Source organism: Salvelinus alpinus, chromosome 6, assembly GCF_045679555.1.
Source record: "Salvelinus alpinus chromosome 6, SLU_Salpinus.1, whole genome shotgun sequence".
Classification (NCBI taxonomy): Eukaryota; Metazoa; Chordata; class Actinopteri; order Salmoniformes; family Salmonidae; genus Salvelinus; species Salvelinus alpinus.
In genome coordinates, this window is record NC_092091.1 from 46,137,378 (window position 1) to 46,157,194 (window position 19,817).

The window sequence follows — 19,817 nt, forward strand, 5'->3', positions numbered from 1 at the left end:
GAGACAGCCCAAGTTTGATAGACTCTGGTCTCCACTACTCAACTATATTTCAAATTGGACAGAGTGAATGGGGTGATCAGGGAGATGAGCAGATGCGTGTTGTGTAAGGTGCTGTAAAATCTAAAAACTAATTATTGGCGTCATCTCAGCTAAGGCTGGAAATAGCTAATAAAGAACCTTGATAGTGCTGCTGCAAGTTCTATATTTTAAATTTTGTAATAATTATTCTTTGTGTGTGTGTGTATATATATAACAATTTTTTATTATTATTTCTTCATTTTTTTTTAAGTCTGTCACATCTGTGAATGTGGAATGTGTTTGGTTGGTTGATTGAAAAACAAACTTTAAATATATATATAAAAAAAGATATATATAAATAAGATTCTATATTGTCAAGACACCAAGAGAGGAGAATGCTTGCAGATGGCATGTATAGAATGTGTACATGCATGTGCTTGTGAATGTCTGCGTGTGGTCTTGACTAACCTGCGGATATAATGCCGATGCGGAGACTACAGGGTACCAGCTTCTCCTCCGGGCTGTTCTGGTCCACTCCGTTATCCCTGTGTTCGAGACCAGGCCGTGAACTATCTCGCTGAACATGCCGTCCCCGCCCACACACCACTCTGCATAGAGGTCAAAGGTCATGTAACACAGAGGTCAGAACAACAAAACTGATCTTTTTGTTTGTAGTTTGAGATTAATATACTTGACATGGGGTGTTTTTAGTTCAACTGATTGGTTGAATATGATTTAGTGACGGTTGAGCTGAAAACCAGACTACAAAGAGGTCTTTAAAACAGACCTTTGATTACTATAGCGACAATGACATTGAGAACATCTCCATCCTCGACTCACCCATCATATTTCTTTAACTCCGCCTCTGTCTTCAGGTGGTCCCTGGCATGATTGGCATGCTCTGTAACTATGACAACAAATGACCAGGAAAGAGTTAGACGTCTCAGCATGCTTCACGTTTGTCTTTCAAGTGCTTCCTGTAGTTGGGATACACTTGAAATGTCAACTTGAACAGGTTTACAATTAATTAATTTATATCGCATGATGTTTTCCTAATTTGTTGCATAAATCGATATTTTGGACTTAAGGCGTAATCATTCACTCGCTTGGAGCAATATATCGACTAAGCATTTTCCATAAAGAAGTCTGAGATTGCAGAAGTCCTAAAGTAGACATTTTCTCTTCTCTAATTATTAGACATTGAAACAAATTGAAGCTAAAGGAATAGTTTGATTTTATGTGCAAACATTTTCACACCCACCTTAGATTTTTTATATATATATATATATATTTTTTTTTTTACAATTGTTCAAATACTGTATTAATATTTTGATATCAACCCAAGCAGCTGTATAGTTAAATGCAATTCGTCAAAATATATGACTTTGACAAATGTCCACAGTCTTTCGCTAGTCTGAGAAGTAAACGGGATGTAAAGGAATCCAGTATTCATCGACCATCATCCTTTCCAATGAGGAACTAGGATGATAGATGGCGGCCGTAAATTATGTCATATTCCTGTGCGGCCTGAGAGAGCTTGTGCCCATTTGCCTAGAGTGAACAATTTGACTTGGCCCATAAATACTCATCTTTTATTAAAGCATGTTTAATGTCTTTGGCAGGAACTCACCAATCACGTCCGTGGAGATGGAGGCACAGGCGAAGAGAGGCGCGACTTTCTGCTCATAAATGCACTTGCTGCTTGCCCCCATAAGGGTTGATGTACACCAGCAAATGCTTGGGTCTGCTAGCTGCAAAAAGTCAAGTGAAAGCAATAGTACTGAACAATTAGTGCTCTTTGAGGTCGGTTCGGTTAGATTATTGAAAAAATAATCACGGTTTTCACTAATGTATTTAATGCTTTAAAAATGAAATAACTGCCAAAACATTGAACATATTCCATCGTCTCTGTCAGGTCCACATTGGTAGACATCAATAGAAAAATAGGAAATGACTATGAAATCAAATATCAGTTGTGTATATTAATTCCTTATTTTTCATTTCTTAAAGTAATCTCATCTCTACTCAGGTAGTAGCAGTCAGCGAGCCAAAACTAACGTTCTCTGTGCTCCCCATACTGTACTGTCTAGTCATTCTATTTAGGTAGCCTATGTTGCAGAGCTGTCTGACGAAATCATTTAACTAGTTCTTCAAAGTAGATAAGGCATACTTTCAAAATGTCTGTCACTCAGCATTTTTGTTTTCTTCATCCAAGATGAAATAGCAGTCAGACGTCTTTTTGTCCTGTATTGTCGTGTCCCGTATATATATATATATATATTTACACCTATCTTTTATATATATATTTTTCCCAAAAACTCAACTTCAAAACGCTTTCCTGCAACCCGCCTCACTAATTACAAAAAAAGTATTATTTACCTCAAATCTGAAAATCCACAATAGAAGCTAGCCAGATTACTGGCTAACGTTAGTATTTCAGCTAACCACGGTTTGTGGTCATCAGCTATTCCTTTAGCTCTATCGCCACTTTTGTACAACGCGACTCAGACCAGAACATACCGAACCTATTTTTCTCCATATCCCCGGGTTTCAACCGCAAGCTCTGGACATTTACACCTGGATCTCGCAGCTAGCTAGCTGCAAACCGTGTGTCTATTGGCTGACGTCGATCCCGGAGCTAACATCAATTGTTCCGGAGCTAGCCAGCTGAAGAGTTCCATCAGCCACTCCAGGGCTACAATCACCTATCGGGACACGTTTTACTGCCAATGCGGAGCCCCACAGGGCCTTCACGACTGACTACCGACGTTATCTGCCCGAGGGAGTTAACCAACTGGCACCTCCGTCGCGACGTTACCTGAACGCTCATCTGGGGCCCGCTAATCATTAGCTGTCTTATCGGCTGCTATCTGAATAAGTCTACCGGACAATTTTTTTGGGGTCACTATATAACTATATCGATTTTGCCAATTGGATTGATCCCCTCTACCACACAGAACCCCACTAATCTACCGACGGAAACGCACGAGGCGGCAAAAAACATTCCTCCATCCTATGCTAGTGTAGCGTGGTTCATTCTGCATTGTGTACTTTTAATTGGGACGCTGCCACAACTGACGGTCTGCTAGTTGAAATCTTTTTATTTGCCCTGCACACGAAGAGACAACACACATTATGTTAACCCTTGGCGCAGTCACAGCTCTCAGGCACCTTGCTAGCCGAAGGTCAGGCAAAAGAGCGCCAAAAGGAAATAACAGGTGCTGCGTGTACACATTCGATGCACAACAGCACACCATACAATACAAGTAAAATTATACAGAACATAATTCGGACAAAATTAAAGACATACCTGCACACGAAGAGACAACACACATTATGTTAACCCTTGGCGCAGTCACAGCTCTCAGGCACCTGCGCGATCACATGGACACTCACTCAAACACGTCCCAAGTACTCACAAGTTACAATAGATACCCTAGTTAGCGAGCTTTGTGAAACTTGTTAACATAAATCTTTATATTATCCACATTGTAACAAACTTATGGTTGCAAAACAGTACATTGTGTAACATTATGACGGTTTTATATTAAACAATTTCGGAGCCAAAGACAACATACCTTGCTAGCCTAAGGTCAGGCAAAATAGAACAATAAAGTGGTATGGAAATACAGATAACCCGCGATGGGCCAAACCAAAATATACAAAACTTTTACAATCACATGTATGTACAATATTGATATGAAAAAGTGTTTGTACACCAAATAAAAACATTAGCTATGCAGCTGTAATTAAATAAAAAAAATAAACTGAATTATTATTATTATTATCAAATTATTAACATCCCCTCTTGACCTGGCCTATTTGAATTGGTCCTTGTGTGCAACTTGGTGCATAATCTAGGGGAACATCATCACACTGCTACACTAGCTTGCTACGGATAGCCAGCTACCCGGCCAGCAGTCGCCGTGACCCCAACCAACCTCTACTCACTGGACCCTTATGATCACTCGATTAAGCATGCCTCTCCTTAATGTCAATATGCCTTGTCCTTTGTTCTGTTTAGTGTTTATTGGCTTATATAAAATAAATGCAAATTAATTACTTAAATCATACAATGTGATTTTCTGGATTTTTGTTTTAGATTCCGTCTCTCACAGTTGAAGTGTACCTATGTTAAAAATTACAGACCTCTACATGCTTTGTAAGTAGGAAAACCTGCAAAATCATCAGTGTATCAAATACTTGTTCTCCCCACTGTACATACACACACAGATTTTCCAACAATTGTTGACAGACCGATTATTTCATTTATAACTCCCTGCATCACAATTCCAGTAGGTCAGAAGTTTACATACACTAAGTTGACTGCATTTAAACAGCTTGAAAAAATCTCCGAAAATTGTGTCATGGCTTTAAAAGTTTCTGATAGGCTAATTGACATGATTTGAGTCAATTGGAGGTGTACCTGTGGATGTATTTCAAGGCCTATCTTCAAACTCAGTGCCTCTTTGCTTGACATCATGGGAAAATGAAATCAGCCAAGACCCCAGGAAAAAAATGTTAGACCTCCACAAGTCTGGTTCATCCTTGGGAGCAATTTCCAAACGCCTGAAGGTACCCCGTTCATCTGTACAAACACCATAGGACCACGCGTCCGTCATACCGCTCAGGAAGGAGACGCGTTGTCTCCTAGAGATGAATGTACTTTGGTGCGAAAAGAGCAAATCAATTCCAGAACAGCAAAGGAGATGCTGGAGGAAACAGGTACAAAAGTATCTATATCCACAGTAAAACTAGTCCTATATCAACGAACCTGAAAGGCCGCCCAGCAAGGAAGAAGCCACTGCACACGGTACAAAAGTGTTACCTTTTGGAGAAATGTCCCCTGGTCTGATGAAACAAACATAGAACGGTTTGAACGTAATAACCATAGTTATGTTTGGAGGAAAAAGGGGGAGGCTTGCAAGCCGAAGAACACCATCCCAACCGTGAAACACTGGGGTGGCAGTGTCATGTTGTGGGGGTGCTTTGCTGCAGGACAGACTGGTGCAATTCACAAAATAGAGGGCATCATGAGGTAGGAAAATTATGTGGATATATTGGAGCAACATCTCAAGACATCAGTCAGGAAGTTAAAGCTTGGTCACAAAGTGCTGTCCAAATGGACAATGACCCCAAGCATACTTCCAAAGTTGTGGAAAAATGGCATAAGGACAACAAAGTCAAGGTATTGGAGTGGCCATCAAAGCCCTGCCCTCAATCCTATACAAAATTTGTGGGCAGAACTGAAAAGATGTGCGAGCAAGGAGGCCTACAAACCTGACTCAGGTACACCAGCTCTGTCAGGAGGAATGGGCCAAAATTCACCCAACTTATTGTGGGAAGCATCCAAAAAATTTACCAAAGTTAACCTGTTTGGGCTAGGGGGCAGCATTTTCACTTTTGGATGAAAAGTGTGCCCAGAGTAAACTGCCTCCGAGATGCTAACATATGCATATTATTATTAGTATTGGATAGAAAAACACTGAAGTTGGTCTAAACTCCACTTGCCGTGTTTGGAGGAAGAAGAAGGATGAGTACAATCCCAAGAATACCATCCCAACCGTGAAGCATGGAGGTGGAAACTTTCTTTGGGGATGCTTTTCTGCAAAGGGGACAGGACGACTGCACTGTATTGAGGGGAGGATGGATGGGGCCATGTATCACGAGATCTTGGCCAGCAACCCCCTTCCCTCAGTAAGAGCATTGAAGATGGGTCGTGGCTGGGTCTTCCAGCATGACAACACACAGCCAGGGCAACTAAGGAGTGGCTCCTTAATATTTTGAAGTGTACCTATGATAAAAAAATTACAGACCTCTACATGCTTTGTAAGTAGGAAAACCTGCAAAATCGGCAGTGTATCAAATACTTCTCTCCCCACTGTATATGGACATAAATGAACTTTATCGAACAAGTCAAACATTTATTGTTGAACTGGGATTCCTGGGAGTGCATTCTGATGAAGCTCATCAATGGTAAGTTAATATTTATAATGCTATTTCTGACTAATGTTGACTGCGCAACATGGCGGATATTTCTTTTGGCTGGTTTGGGCTCTGAGCTCCGGGGTGGGTATAATTTGAGGAACGTTCCAACAGGAATCCGTTCCAAAAACTTTGTAAATATCAAGGTTGCCAATAAACAACGCATACAGTCGTATAACAGTAGAATGACATACCGGGTAGGGAGTGAGCTATGTAATTACGTTTTTCACTCACCACGTTAATTCGGAAAAATGTCTCTTCGTTCTGGTAGCCTCCACCATTTCTCGTTCGTTGGTTTAGTTATTATTTCCGGTGTTCCTGCATTTGCCGGTGAACTCTGTTGCGCTTCAATTAGGAAATCGCTGTGGTTGAAATGTAACTAATGACCGCTAGCCCCAGTATTTTTTTTTAGCTAGGTGGCTTGTACACAATTGTTACCGATGATACTGTATATACCTACTCTTACTACAGAAACATTTGCCAAGTTCTCTCTGTGTTAATCCTGTTTCCCAAATATAGCAGGTAACTTGTGTCTGTCGATGTTGTTGAGTTCATCTTGCCTAGTTAAATAAAGATTAAATAAATTAGAACATTTAAAATATATACTTTGACCTATTTCAGGTAACCCCAAGATGCTTGATTCACTACACCTGCTTTTGAATAACTTTCCAGTCGTTTTTGCTTTACATTCCGACTTTTGAACGTCTGTTTATTGGACATATAATATTAGTGTCTAATAAAAAAGAGCAACTTCTGTAAAGCATCCTATCTGTTTTAAGGTTATAGTGTGTGTGTACATGTGTGTGTAGTGTAGGTCCTCTTGATGTCCACTAGGTGTCAGCACAGTTTCAATAATGTCACACCAGGTTCACAACATGTTTTCATGTGTAACAAATCAAATTGTATTTGTCACATGCGCCGAATACTACATGTGTAGACCTTGCAGTGAAATTAAGCCCTTAACTAACAATGTAGTTGTAAGAAAAATAAGAAATAAAAGTAACAAATAATTAAAGATCAGCAGTAAAATAAAAACAGCGAGCCTATATACATGGGGTACCGGTACAGAGTCAATGTGTCGGGGCACCTGTTAGTCGAGGTAATTGAGGTGTTCCTTTCAAGTCCAGTGGTGTAAATTACTTAACAAAAATGTATTTAAACTACTCCACTACATTCCGTTTATCTGTTTTTTTTGTGTCTGTACTTTTACTCTTTCTGTTTCTTTACAACATTAAATTTTACTTCACCACATTTCTAAAGAAAATAATATTTTTTTTACTCAATACAGTTTCCCTGGCACCCAAAAGTACTTTTTGCATTTTGAATGCTAAGCCGGACAGGAAAATGGTCCAATTCACACACTTATCAAGAGAACATCCCTGGTCATCCCTACTGCCTCTGATCTAGCAGACTCACTTAACACATGCTTCGTTTGTAAATTATGTCTGAGTGTTCCCATGGCTATTTCTTAAATAAAAATACAAGAGAATTGTGCTGTCTGGTTGGCTTAATATATGGAAGGTCAAATAATTTATACTTTTACCACTGATACTTAAGTATCTTTGATGACATTTACTTAGTATTTTACTGGGTGACTTTCACTTTTACTTGAGACATTTTCTATTAACATATCTTTACTTTTACTCAAGTATGACAATTGGGTACTTTTTCAACCACTGTTCAAGACGTTTAGCACCCAATACCCAACATTCACTTGGTGGCTTGAAGTAGGAGTGCTGAACTAGGATCTGTTTAGCATTTGTGAGTAGAATGAATAACATTACTTTGACGGGGGGTGGGGGGTACTGATTCCAGTTCAGCACTCTTAGCCTGAGACATTTCATAAATGCGTACAGAGGAGCACTTTTCTACGGTCAGCTTTGCCTAGATCATTCTGAATCAGTTGTCTCTGGAATAAGATTATATGGACAGGGGTGGGTTTGATCATAGATCAGCACTCCTACTCAACACCAGTTGCTGTACCCTAACATTTTATAATCCAATTTCCCTTGCTGTCTATGTCCTTCCGGAACCCCACCTCAACATTGTTCTGTCAAGGCAACAAAAGCAAGTTGGCATGCTCTTGAAAGGAATTTAACTCATAACCTCTCCTTTGGGAATTCACCACCATAACTACTACTACAACTATTTTTAAACTATCTTAACATGTGGCTTTCTTCAGGGGGACCAAGACTAGGAACACCTTTGAATGGTCTACAAAGAATGGCCCCAGGTCAAAGTTGGCTTTTGCAGACTCTCACAACTCTATTGAAATGACATTTGAAACAAGGTGTCACTTCATTCTTGCTATTTGATGGGAACTAGCCCCTTTTCCCCTACATACCTCTTGTTTGCTCTTTCAGGCCCACAAAGGCAACAAGAAAGAAGTTGCTACATTAACTGTTTCTCTGGGATTTGAACTCTCAAACTCTGGTTTGGGGAGCAAACACCATAACCACTACTCTACCAGACAGACAGAGACTAAATGTTAAGGGGTACTTCAAAATGCACACATCAAAGACAACATTTCAGAGCTTGGAGAATGGTGTGGGGGCTTGTACTTCTTGGGTCCACCAACCGTTCCTCAATCTTCTTCTGATGACTACAAACATAGATTATGAATCTTCAAAACCTACACTATAGGATGTATGTGTTTAGGAACGGGGGACGGAATTCAAAAGGGACGTGTTTCCAATTACTAGCAAATAGACCCTAGAAATGTTATTCCAACATCTTAATATTGGAACTTTGTCCCTTCATTTGCCTACTACTGTCTATAAGCTATCATAACATGTGGGTTTTTTCTTGGGGACAAGGTATCGGAACGCTTTTGAATGGTCTACAAAGCATGCCCCCAGGTCAAAGTTGGCTTTTTGCAGACAAGGATAATATTGTTACTCCACGACATAGTATGTTATCACAACTCTATTAAAAGGACATTCTATACAAGGTGTCACTTCAGTCCTTCTATTTGATGGGAACTAGCCCCTACCCCACTACACACCTCAAATTAGCTCTTTCATGCCAACAAAAGGCAACATCAAAAATGGCTCTCTAAAAATTGCTCTTCTCAGATTTGAACTCTCAAACTCTGGTCTGGGGAGCAAACACCATTACCACTACTCTACCAGACAGACAGACTCCTTTTTCTTTTTCACATGCTATAACCTAACAACCTTATTCTAAAATCGATTACGTTAATATTTTCCCTCAATCTACACACAATACCGTATGATGACAAAGTAAATTTCGGGTTTATACATTTTAGCAAATTAATTACAAATAAAAAACAGAAATACCTTATTTACATAATGATTCTTCCCCTTTGCAATGAGTCTCAAATTGAGCTCAGGTGCATCCTGTTTCCATTGATCATCCTAGAGCTGTTTCTACAACTTCATTGGAGTACAGCTATGGTAAATTCAATTGATTTGACATGATTTGGAAAGGCACACACCTGTCCTATATAAGGTCCCACAGTTGACAGTGCATGCCAGAGCAAAAACCAAGCCAAATCAAATTATATTTGTCACATGCGCCGAATACAACAGCTGTGGACCTTACCGTGAAGGTCTTACTTACAAGCCCTTAACCAACAATGCAGGTCAAGAAATAGAGTTAAGAAAAGTTTTAATAAACTAAAGTCTTTTTTTTTTTATTAAATCCATAAGTAACACAAGACAATTACATAACAATAACGAGGCTATATACATGGGGTACCGGTACCGAGTCAATGTGCGGGGGTACAGGTTAGTTGAGGTCATTTGTAAAGTGACTTTGCATTTATAATTAACAGTGAGTAGCAGCAGTGTAAAAACACTGGGGGGGGTGGGGGCTCTTTGACTATTTTTTGGCCCTTCCTGTGACAACGCTTAGTAAATAGGTCCTTGATGTTAGGAAGCCTTGCCCCAGTAATGTACTGGGCCGTACGCACTACCCTCTGTAGCGCCTTATGGCCAGATGCCCAGCAGTTGCCGTACCAGGCGGTTATACAACCTCTCAGGATGCTCTCGATGGCGCAGCTGTAGAACTTTTTGAGGATCTGGGGATCCATGCTAAATATTGTCAGTCTCCTGAGGGGGAAAGGTTTTGTCGTGCCCTCTTCACAACTGTGTTGGTGTGTTTCGACCATGATAGTTTGTTGGTGATGTGGACACCAAGGAACTTGGAACTCTCGACTCGCTCCACTTCAGCCCTGTCGATGTTAATGGGGGCCTGTTCGGCCCTCCTTTTCCTAAAGTCCACGATCAGCCCCTTTGTCTTGCTCACATTGAGGGAGAGGTTGTTGTCATCAGGCCAGGAAGTCCTGAGGTATGGTTCCAGGGCTCAGGTCCTCTGAGAGGGAGAGAGAGAGAGAATTACAGGGTGCATGAGACAGGAGAAATACTCCAGATATAATAGATTGACCCTAGCCCTCTGACACAAACTTTTGCAGCATAAATACTGGAGGCTGAGATACGAGGGGTAGGGAGACACTGTGGCCATGTCCTATGATTCCCCCGGACAGGGCCTATGATGTAGTGGACCCTACCAGAAAACATTTAGTTACTTTTTGCATTTATTATGCTTTAAATCATACGTATACACAAGAACAACACATTTCTAAATTTTGGTGAAAGTTGGCCATTAGCTAACCACAACTTTCCTGTCAAAGACATTCATGAACTACAACTTGACGATCTGACAGTGTGGGGTAGAGAAATTCCAACTAACGGGTGAAAAATTCACCAGGTTCTTTCTGTGTATATGCAGAACAGTATACAAATACACTAATAATACATCCAGTCTCTGGTTATTGGTGATACTTTCCATTCTGCCCTATTGTGACCTTTGACCCCTTGCAAAGGGCCTTACATTTCCACATTCTGGATGACATCCTGCTGAACTTTCATCGTTTGATCTAGCGTGTGAAAAAAAATGTCCCTCTCACTTGTCCCATGTGGGCTGACCTACGGTGTAGTTAGATGGAAAGGTGCTACTTGATGTAGACATGACATGTGATTTGGGATGAGGGGAAATGTCAATCAATGACAATTGAAATTGCTAATTTATTCTGCACATTGCTATATTTGTTCATGTAGACATTGAATATGTTTCATATGTGGGTGATGCATTTCATTTGTAGTCTTTCTTAATTTGTCCTTTTGAAATATATTTAACATCATTTGGTGGGATGTCTGTAAGAAATCACTTATGATGATCGATATTTCAATTTAGTGTAATGACATCAAACATTCACTTCTCCTGAAGGGCGTACATAATATGATTCACTATTCGCCATAAATGTAAAAGCATTAGATTGGCGTATGCATGGCCCAAAAGGAGTTTCCACCATATTTCCTGTTCATGCAGAGAATTGAAAGGGGGCACTTTGGGAGAACTGAGATGTTTGATACAAATTACTGAGCAACTCCTTCCTCCCTCCTTGAAGTAATCATTGCTTAGACATGAATGGGCAGGTGAAACCAAGGGCTCCACTACATGGCATTAACCTGTCTAGTCATTTCTAATCAGTGATTACTCCTTAGGAGGACAAAAGGAGGGATATATGTAAAGATTGAGCGAGCCACTACTGTCAGCTACACAACCCAATCCTGTTATTTGCATATAATATACTTTTGACCTCTCACCTGTATATTGTCTGTAACCATTCCACAGATATCTTGTACAGTGGAAACACTTGAGCCTCTGCCTCGTCCACATCAGCAATAACTCATCACTCCTACTCCAGATAAATTCATTAGCATGAAGTTTGATACCCATATGACCCCACTCAACCCCAGGGGCCAAGTGTTAACATTCCATCTAACCTGGGGCCTTACGTATCAACTGTCTCAGAGTAGGAGTGTTCCTCTCGGATCAGTTTTGCAGTTTACAACAAGAATAAGATTATTTGTGGATGAAGTCCCAGGTCCCCCTCTGTCCATGTTATGTTGTTCAGTTGGATCTTAACATGGCTTTTGGGGGCCCTAACCAATATTTGGTTTGGGGGCTGCCCACCTCGCTGGCAAAACGTTGTAGTGCCCTCCCCCCTCTTGATGGTGGAGAGAAATTGAAATTGTTGAATTATTTACATTTCAATTGTGGCCATTTTGCCATTGTGCAGGGAAAGGTTTAGCAATTTTGAATACATTTCATGCAATTAGACTCATTTTGCCATGGAGCAGAGAAAAGCTGCAGTATTACAGTGAATTTGCTGCAATTCTACACATTTTGCCAAGATTTATGCAATGTTAACCATGTCTGAGTGAGAGTGACTAACACAATCATTGGGGGCCTCCTGGAGGTCAGGGCCCTTGGGCACATGCCCCTGCGTGCCCAGTCGGTATCGTGCCATTATTACAAGAAGTTTAGATAACTGGCTAGACTAACTTACCAATCTACATTTTTGTAGCTGACATGGCTAATTGTGACTCGGTGACTGGCAATATTTGTTCTGATATTTACTATATACATTTTTAGGATTGTGTGTTTTGTATTGTTAGGTATTACTGCATTGTTGGAGCTAGAAACCAACATTTTGCTGCCCGTACGATAACATATGTGTATGTAACTTTTATTTGCTAACCAACTGCTGATGCACAACCAAATCTCTAAATTTCACCTTGTGTATTTTACTATTGTAGCACAACAGTAAGTGACCGCTGTTAAAAAATAAATAATAATGATAATAATGGTCGGTGGCCTCCTAGCTACTGCTTATGTGGATTATGCCTGCAGCCCACTGTGGTTATGCGTCATAGCGCAATTCCATCCTCACTGGAAGTAATCATTGCTTAGACAAGTCATGTATTTAGAAATGATCATTGATTACAGGGGGGATATGGTTAAAAAAAAATACTACTGTAATTCACTTTCAATCCATGTTCTTTACATTCAATGTCAAATTCTGTATACTGATTATTTCCATTTAAAAATAAGTAACTGATGTAGAATGTAGCAGGTCTCAATTTAATTCTGAATGGACCCCAATTTAGCTTGGAAAACTATTTGAAGCACTAGGGGACATTTCTCCATATAACATTCCATATAGTTAGCCTGTAACTGTCTGGAAAACTTGTCCTATGTGTCATCTCCATACTAATCAGAATGCCAAAAAGAAAGAGGGCCCCAACTTTTGATGACATTGCCTCAGTTGTTAAAAGGCCTCTCACCAGACGAAGTTAGAGCAGCGTGCTACCATCAGGAAAATGATTATTTTCTGTGCAGAAATGGTTGAAGAGGCCAAGGCAGTCATTAAATGCAAACCAAGAAGCACACATTTTTCACTATGATACCACGTTTGACCTGGGCAATTTTTATGTTTCGCCCCTTGTTTTCCGTCATGTAGCATTTCAAGAGGCACCTGTCCTGATACAGTATCATCGGTAACAATTGTGTACAAGCAACCTAGCTAAAAAAGAAATACTGGGGCTAGCGGTCATTAGTTACATTTCAACCACAGCGATTCCCTAATTGAGGCGCAACAGAGTTCACCGGCAAATGCAGGAACACCGGAAATAATAACTAAACCAACGAACGAGAAATGGTGGAGGCTACCAGAACGAAGAGAGACATTTTTCCGAATAAACGTGGTGAGTGAAAAACGTAATTACATAGCTCACAACGGATTCCTGTTGGAACGTTCCTCAAATTATACCCACCCTCTCCCAGCTGCCCACTGCACTGAAGATAGGAAACACTGTCACCACCGACAAATCCACTATAATTGAGAATTTCAATAAGCATTTTTCTACGGCTGGCCATGCTTTCCACCTGGCTACCCCTACCCAGGTCAACAGCACTGCACCCCCCACAGCTACTCGCCCAAGCCTTCCCCATTTCTCTTTCTCCCAAATCCAGTCAGCTGATGTTCTGAAAGAGCTGCAAAATCTGGACCCCTACAAATCAGCCGGGGCTAGATAATCTGGACCCTTTCTTTCTAAAATTATCTGCTGAAATTGTTGCCACCCCTATTACTAGCCTGTTCAACCTCTCTTTCGTGTCGTCTGAGATTCCCAAAGATTGGAAAGCAGCTGCGGTCATCCCCCTCTTCAAAGGGGGGGACACTCTTGACCCAAACTGCTACAGACCTATATCTATCCTACCCTGCCTTTCTAAGGTCTTCGAAAGCCAAGTCAACAAACAGATTACCGACCATTTCGAATCCCACCATACCTTCTCCGCTATGCAATCTGGTTTCAGAGCTGGTCATGGGTGCACCTCAGCCACGCTCAAGGTCCTAAACGATATCTTAACCGCCATCGATAAGAAACAATACTGTGCAGCTGTATTCATTGACCTGGCCAAGGCTTTCGACTCTGTCAATCACCACATCCTCATCGGCAAACTCAACAGCCTTGGTTTCTCTAATGATTGCCTCGCCTGGTTCACCAACTACTTCTCTGATAGAGTTCAGTGTGTCAAATCGGAGGGTCTGTTGTCCGGGCCTCTGGCAGTCTCTATGGGGGTGCCACAGGATTCAATTCTTGGACCGACTCTCTTCTCTGTATACATCAATGATGTCGTTCTTGCTGCTGGTGAGTCTCTGATCCACCTCTACGCAGACGACACTATTCTGTATACTTCTGGCCCTTCTTTGGACACTGTGTTAACAACCCTCCAGGCAAGCTTCAATGCCATACAACTCTCCTTCCGTGGCCTCCAATTGCTCTTAAATACAAGTAAAACTAAATGCATGCTCTTCAACCGATCGCTGCCTGCACCTGCCCGCCTGTCCAACATCACTACTCTGGACGGCTCTGACTTAGAATATGTGGACAACTACAAATACCTAGGTGTCTGGTTAGACTGTAAACTCTCCTTCCAGACTCACATCAAACATCTCCAATCCAAAGTTAAATCTAGAATTGGCTTCCTATTCCGCAACAAAGCATCCTTCACTCATGCTGCCAAACATACCCTTGTAAAACTGACCATCCTACCAATCCTCGACTTCGGTGATGTCATTTACAAAATAGCCTCCAATACCCTACTCAATAAATTGAATGCAGTCTATCACAGTGCCATCCGTTTTGTCACCAAAGCCCCATATACTACCCACCACTGCGACCTGTACACTCTCGTTGGCTGGCCCTCGCTTCATACTCGTCGCCAAACCCACTGGCTCCAGGTCATCTACAAGACCCTGCTAGGTAAAGTCCCCCATTATCTCAGCTCGCTGGTCACCATAGCAGCACCCACCTGTAGCACGCGCTGCAGCAGGTATATCTCTGGTCACCCCCAAAACCAATTCTTCCTTTGGCCGCCTCTCCTTCCAGTTCTCTGCTGCCAATGACTGGAACGAACTACAAAAATTCTCTGAAACTGGAAACACTTATCTCCCTCACTAGCTTTAAGCACCAGCTGTCAGAGCAGCTCATAGATTACTGCACCTGTACATAGCCCATATATAATTTAGCCCAAACAACTACCTCTTTCCCTACTGTATTTATTTTGCGCCTTTGCACCCCATTATTTTTATCTCTACTTTGCACATTCTTCCACTGCAAACCAACCATTCCAGTGTTTTTACTTGCTATATTGTATTTACTTCGCCACCATGGCCTTTTTTATATTTTAATTTTATTTGTATATTTTTTTGCCTTCACCTCCCTTATCTCACCTCACTTGCTCACATTGTATATAGACTTATTTTTCTACTGTATTATTGACTGTTTGTTTTACTCCATGTGTAACTCTGTGTTGTTGTATGTGTCGAACTGCTTTGCTTTATCTTGGCCAGGTCGCAATTGTAAATGAGAACGTGTTCTCAATTTGCCTACCTGGTTAAATAAAAGGGATATAAAAAAAATATATATAAAAAAAATGTGTGTACAATTTTCTGTGTGCATCTAACATAGCAAGCGTAAAAGTGTATCCGTCCAGAGATCTGTATATAATGATGTCTCTGCCCTAACAATGGGAGTTGTTGTCAAAGGCAGGCGACAAGTTGAGGTCCAAAATAAGAACATAGAAACACATTGGGCTTATTTTGGACTGATGTTGGCAACCTCTCTGATCTCTGTCCAAAACTGAAGAAACTGGCACAATTGGATTGTAGTTAATTATCATGTTTCTGAGCTGAACTAGGTTGAATATTTGCTTAATGAAAATGACAACTCCCTTCAGCCCCTTGTCCCACATAGTTTACTTAATTTCTGTCGTGAATTATTTAATTTCTCTCTAGAGAAATGGCACTCGGGGCTCACATAAAAAAACGAACTAGATTGAATTCAATTAATTGAACAGACGGTCAATGAGTTGTTTAATGACCGGAAAAAATATGAAATGACGGTTAATCGCTCAGCACTACTGATTAACAGAACAGAATGACGGCCACTCTCATTTCTGAGTAAGCTTTGCAACCAAACTTCACAAAGCATATTCATTGTCAGTAATACTCAGCCATACTCAGTGCTGTGAGCTGCTCTCTGATGGTCTGGATCCACTGCTGACGCAGCGCCCCCTCTGAACAGTGGAAGGTGACGTCACTACACCGCCAGCGGTGCTGCCTCGCTCTCTCCCACATAAGACACTGTGGAAGGGGGACGCGAAGGGGTGACAGGGTACAGAGGCTTAACAAAACAAATTTACATTGCGGTATTATCTACCATATTGAGCATGGTGAAGTTATTAATTACACTGGATGGTATATCAATACACCCAGTCACTCAGGCGTCCTTCCTAGCTCACTTGACGGAGACGAAGGAAACTGCTCAGGGATTTCAACATGAGGCTAATTGTGACTTTAAAACAGTTGCAGAGTTTAATGGCTGTGATAGGAGAAAACTGAGGATGAATCAACAACATTGTAGTTACTCCACAATACTAACCTAATTAACAGAGTGAAAAGGAAGCCTGTACAGAATACAAATATTCCAAAACATATTTGCAACAAGGCACTAAAGTAATACTGCAAACAAAGTGGCAAAACAATTCACTTTTTGTCCTGAATACAAAGGTGTTATGTTTGGGACAAATCCAATACATTACTGAGTATCACTCTTCATATTTTCAAGCATAGTGGTGGCTGCATCATGTTACGGGTATGCTTGTATCGTTAAGGACTGGAGTTTATCAGGATTAAAAAAAAGAAACGGAGCTAAGCGCAGTCTGCTTTCCACCAGACACTGGGTGATTAATTCACCTTTCAGCAGGAAAATACCCTAAAACACAATGCCATATGTATAATGGAGTTGCTTACCAGAAGACAGTGAATGTTTGAGTGGCCGAGTTACAGTTTTGACAAAGTTACTTGAAAATCTATGGCAAGGCCTGAAAATGGTTCTCCAGCAATGTTCAACAACCAAATTTGACAGAGCTCGAATAATGTCTTGAAAGAAATGGGCAAATGTTGCACAATCCAGGTGTGGAAAGCGCTTAAGAGACTTACCCAGAAAGACTCACAGCTGTAATCGCTACCAAAGGTGCTTCTAAAGTATTTACTGAGGGGTGTGAATACTTATGCAAATGATGTCTATGCATTTCATTTTTCATTTCTAAAACATGTTTTAATTTTGTCATTATGGGGTATTGTGTGTAGATGGGTGAGAATTTTTATTTTAATCTATTTTGAATTCAGGCTGTATAAACAAAATGTGGAATAAGTCAAGGGGTATGAATACTTTCTGAAAGCACTGTATATGGTAGAGACATGGTTTGGACTATCGTTTTTCAGAAGCAATTCTCTATTGAATGGGCATATTTGTATAAACTTGAGTGAATTCATAATTTTATGGGTAATCACACTACATATTGAATGCATTATCTGTAGATTGCTCTAGATGAGCAACAAATTGTACCTGTGAATGCATATGGATAGGCCTCAGTCAGTTTCTGGGGCATTTTCTGCCATCTTTTTCGTCCACATCGAGCTCCCGGACTGCTAGGATCTCAGACACGGACACGCTGTGGCTGGTACCTGTTAAACACACCAAATCAATCTGTCACAATGTGGCAGGAACCAGAGATTTACCCTTTAGAAATTAAATGTATTGGAAAAGCACACACACACACACACACACAAAACAAGAGAAACTATGTGCCAGGATCTCAAGCCCTTTTTTACCTACCCAAACAAACTTGGCTGGCTGTATCAATTACAGCTTGGATAGCTTCCTGCTAATAAAGTTAATGTGATGAGATGGGAGCTCTAATGGGCTATTAACAGTTTGATTTCAGTATTAGGGTGGAGCTAGTGTTGGACAGAGAAGGCAAGGAGGGGGAGAACCATTAGTGTTGTATAGCTGTTGACCGCTCCTGCCATAGAAAGCACTACTGATGGATAATAGAAGGGGATCATTTGGAGAAAGATTAGATCAATCACTATGGACCAAACAATACCATATTGTTAGGGCAACTCCAACATTAATGGTGCCTGTTATTACCACCATTTTCCTGAAGTCATTATCATGAGCCGATCCTGCATTCATTTGTTTTTGTGCCCACAGCAGTTCTATAACAGCTCTATAGGGAATCAGGGAAACATTAATGACCTCGTGAGACTTCTGTGTTGATCATTCATTCATGATAGAAAGAGTGGGAGGTCCCGGTGCACAACTGAGCAAGAGGACAAGTACATTAGAGTGTCTAGTTTGAGAAACAGACGGCTCACAAGTTCTCAACTGGCAGCTAGGGCTGGGCGATAAATCAATATCAATAATTAATCGAGGTAATTACTTCCCTCAATAACTATATAAAACATTTAGATTCATTTTTGATAATGTCGATATAGAATAATTAGGTACAGCAGTCCATTTCACCTCTGTGACGCAGCAGGAATGTGCAGAGAAGTGACAATATGCACGTGGAGAGGTATACGCCCACTAAAAACCACTTAGCACCTCGAGTAATGGAGTAGCCACTATTAACCACGAAAAATGAGTGATATAGGTGAAAACAGCGGCTGTGATAGCCATGGAGAAGGAGCAGCTTCCAACAAAGAAATCATTGATAAAAAGGGTTAAACTATTTCAGTATTTTGAAAGTGGTTTGGCTTTTTGAAGTCCGACAAAGAGCAGAGCAATGTTCGGGGGATATTGTGCCATAGACAGGTGGCTACGAAGTCTGGTAATACGACAAACCTTTTTCAACATCAAAATCACTCTTAAGAACATGCAGGAAGTTTGAGTTTGCACCACGGTATTGATAAACGCCCCTCGAGTACCAGCCAATCTAGGGATGTTTGCCCGAAGCAGTCAACACTGACAGCGTTTATGCCCTACAAACAAACATAGAAAAGACATCACAAATGCTATTATACATTGCATTGCTAAGGACATGCTACTGTCACGGCCCCTCTGCATTGCAGGTGCGGTTCCTCCTGCAGGCAGAGGAGGGTCGTTAGTGATTGGAGCCACCTGGGCTCAGGGTATTTAAACTGCTTCACTAACCACTCGTCTCTCTCTCTCTGCTCCTCCAGGTATGATCCTGTTTTGTTTGTTCCTTTGTAGTTTTACGTAGTTTTCACTCGGTCATATTCACACACACAGATTCACGCATCCCTGCACTTTACATTCACCCTACATTATGATACTTTCACACCTCATTCCTTTTTCTTTGTTTAAAGTTAATAGTTTTTGGTTTATAATAAAGAACCTTTTTGATTGGCCTATACCTGTTGTTCGTGTCCCCTCATTTTTGCCACAGGCTATGAGCCGGCCTGTGACACTACCAATTAGCACCGTCGAAAAGGTCTCAAGAGGCTTATCAATTTAATTGACCACAGGTACGTGCTCCCTGGCTGAAAACATGGAACAATTTTCCTTTAAGTATAATTTTATGTGTAGCTCACATAATAAAAAAAAAAGTAAACTTTATTTAACTAGGCAAGT

General features: G+C 40.9%; 1 protein-coding gene across 10 annotated transcripts in view; it reads right to left on the reverse strand.

Moving 5' to 3' along the window:
- Positions 1 to 19,817, reverse strand: part of LOC139577567 (ceramide kinase-like) — an 83,305-nt gene that overhangs the window by 54,319 nt on the left and 9,169 nt on the right. For 5 of the 10 annotated variants that reach the window (XM_071404670.1, XM_071404672.1, XM_071404668.1 and 2 more), the window contains exons 1-5: positions 16,396 to 16,509; positions 6,238 to 10,338; positions 1,649 to 1,769; positions 859 to 925; positions 487 to 626 (exon numbers count right to left, since the gene is read on the reverse strand). In XM_071404670.1, coding sequence (XP_071260771.1) covers positions 487 to 626; positions 859 to 925; positions 1,649 to 1,730 — 289 coding nt within the window. In that variant the 5' untranslated portion in view covers positions 1,731 to 1,769; positions 6,238 to 10,338; positions 16,396 to 16,509. Of the gene's footprint in view, positions 1 to 486; positions 627 to 858; positions 926 to 1,648; positions 1,770 to 2,397; positions 2,951 to 3,328; positions 3,391 to 6,237; positions 10,339 to 11,633; positions 11,726 to 16,395; positions 16,520 to 17,786; positions 17,906 to 19,817 lie in introns of those variants that run through there. The other 5 variants (XM_071404663.1, XM_071404664.1, XM_071404662.1 and 2 more) reach the window with 5 other exon arrangements.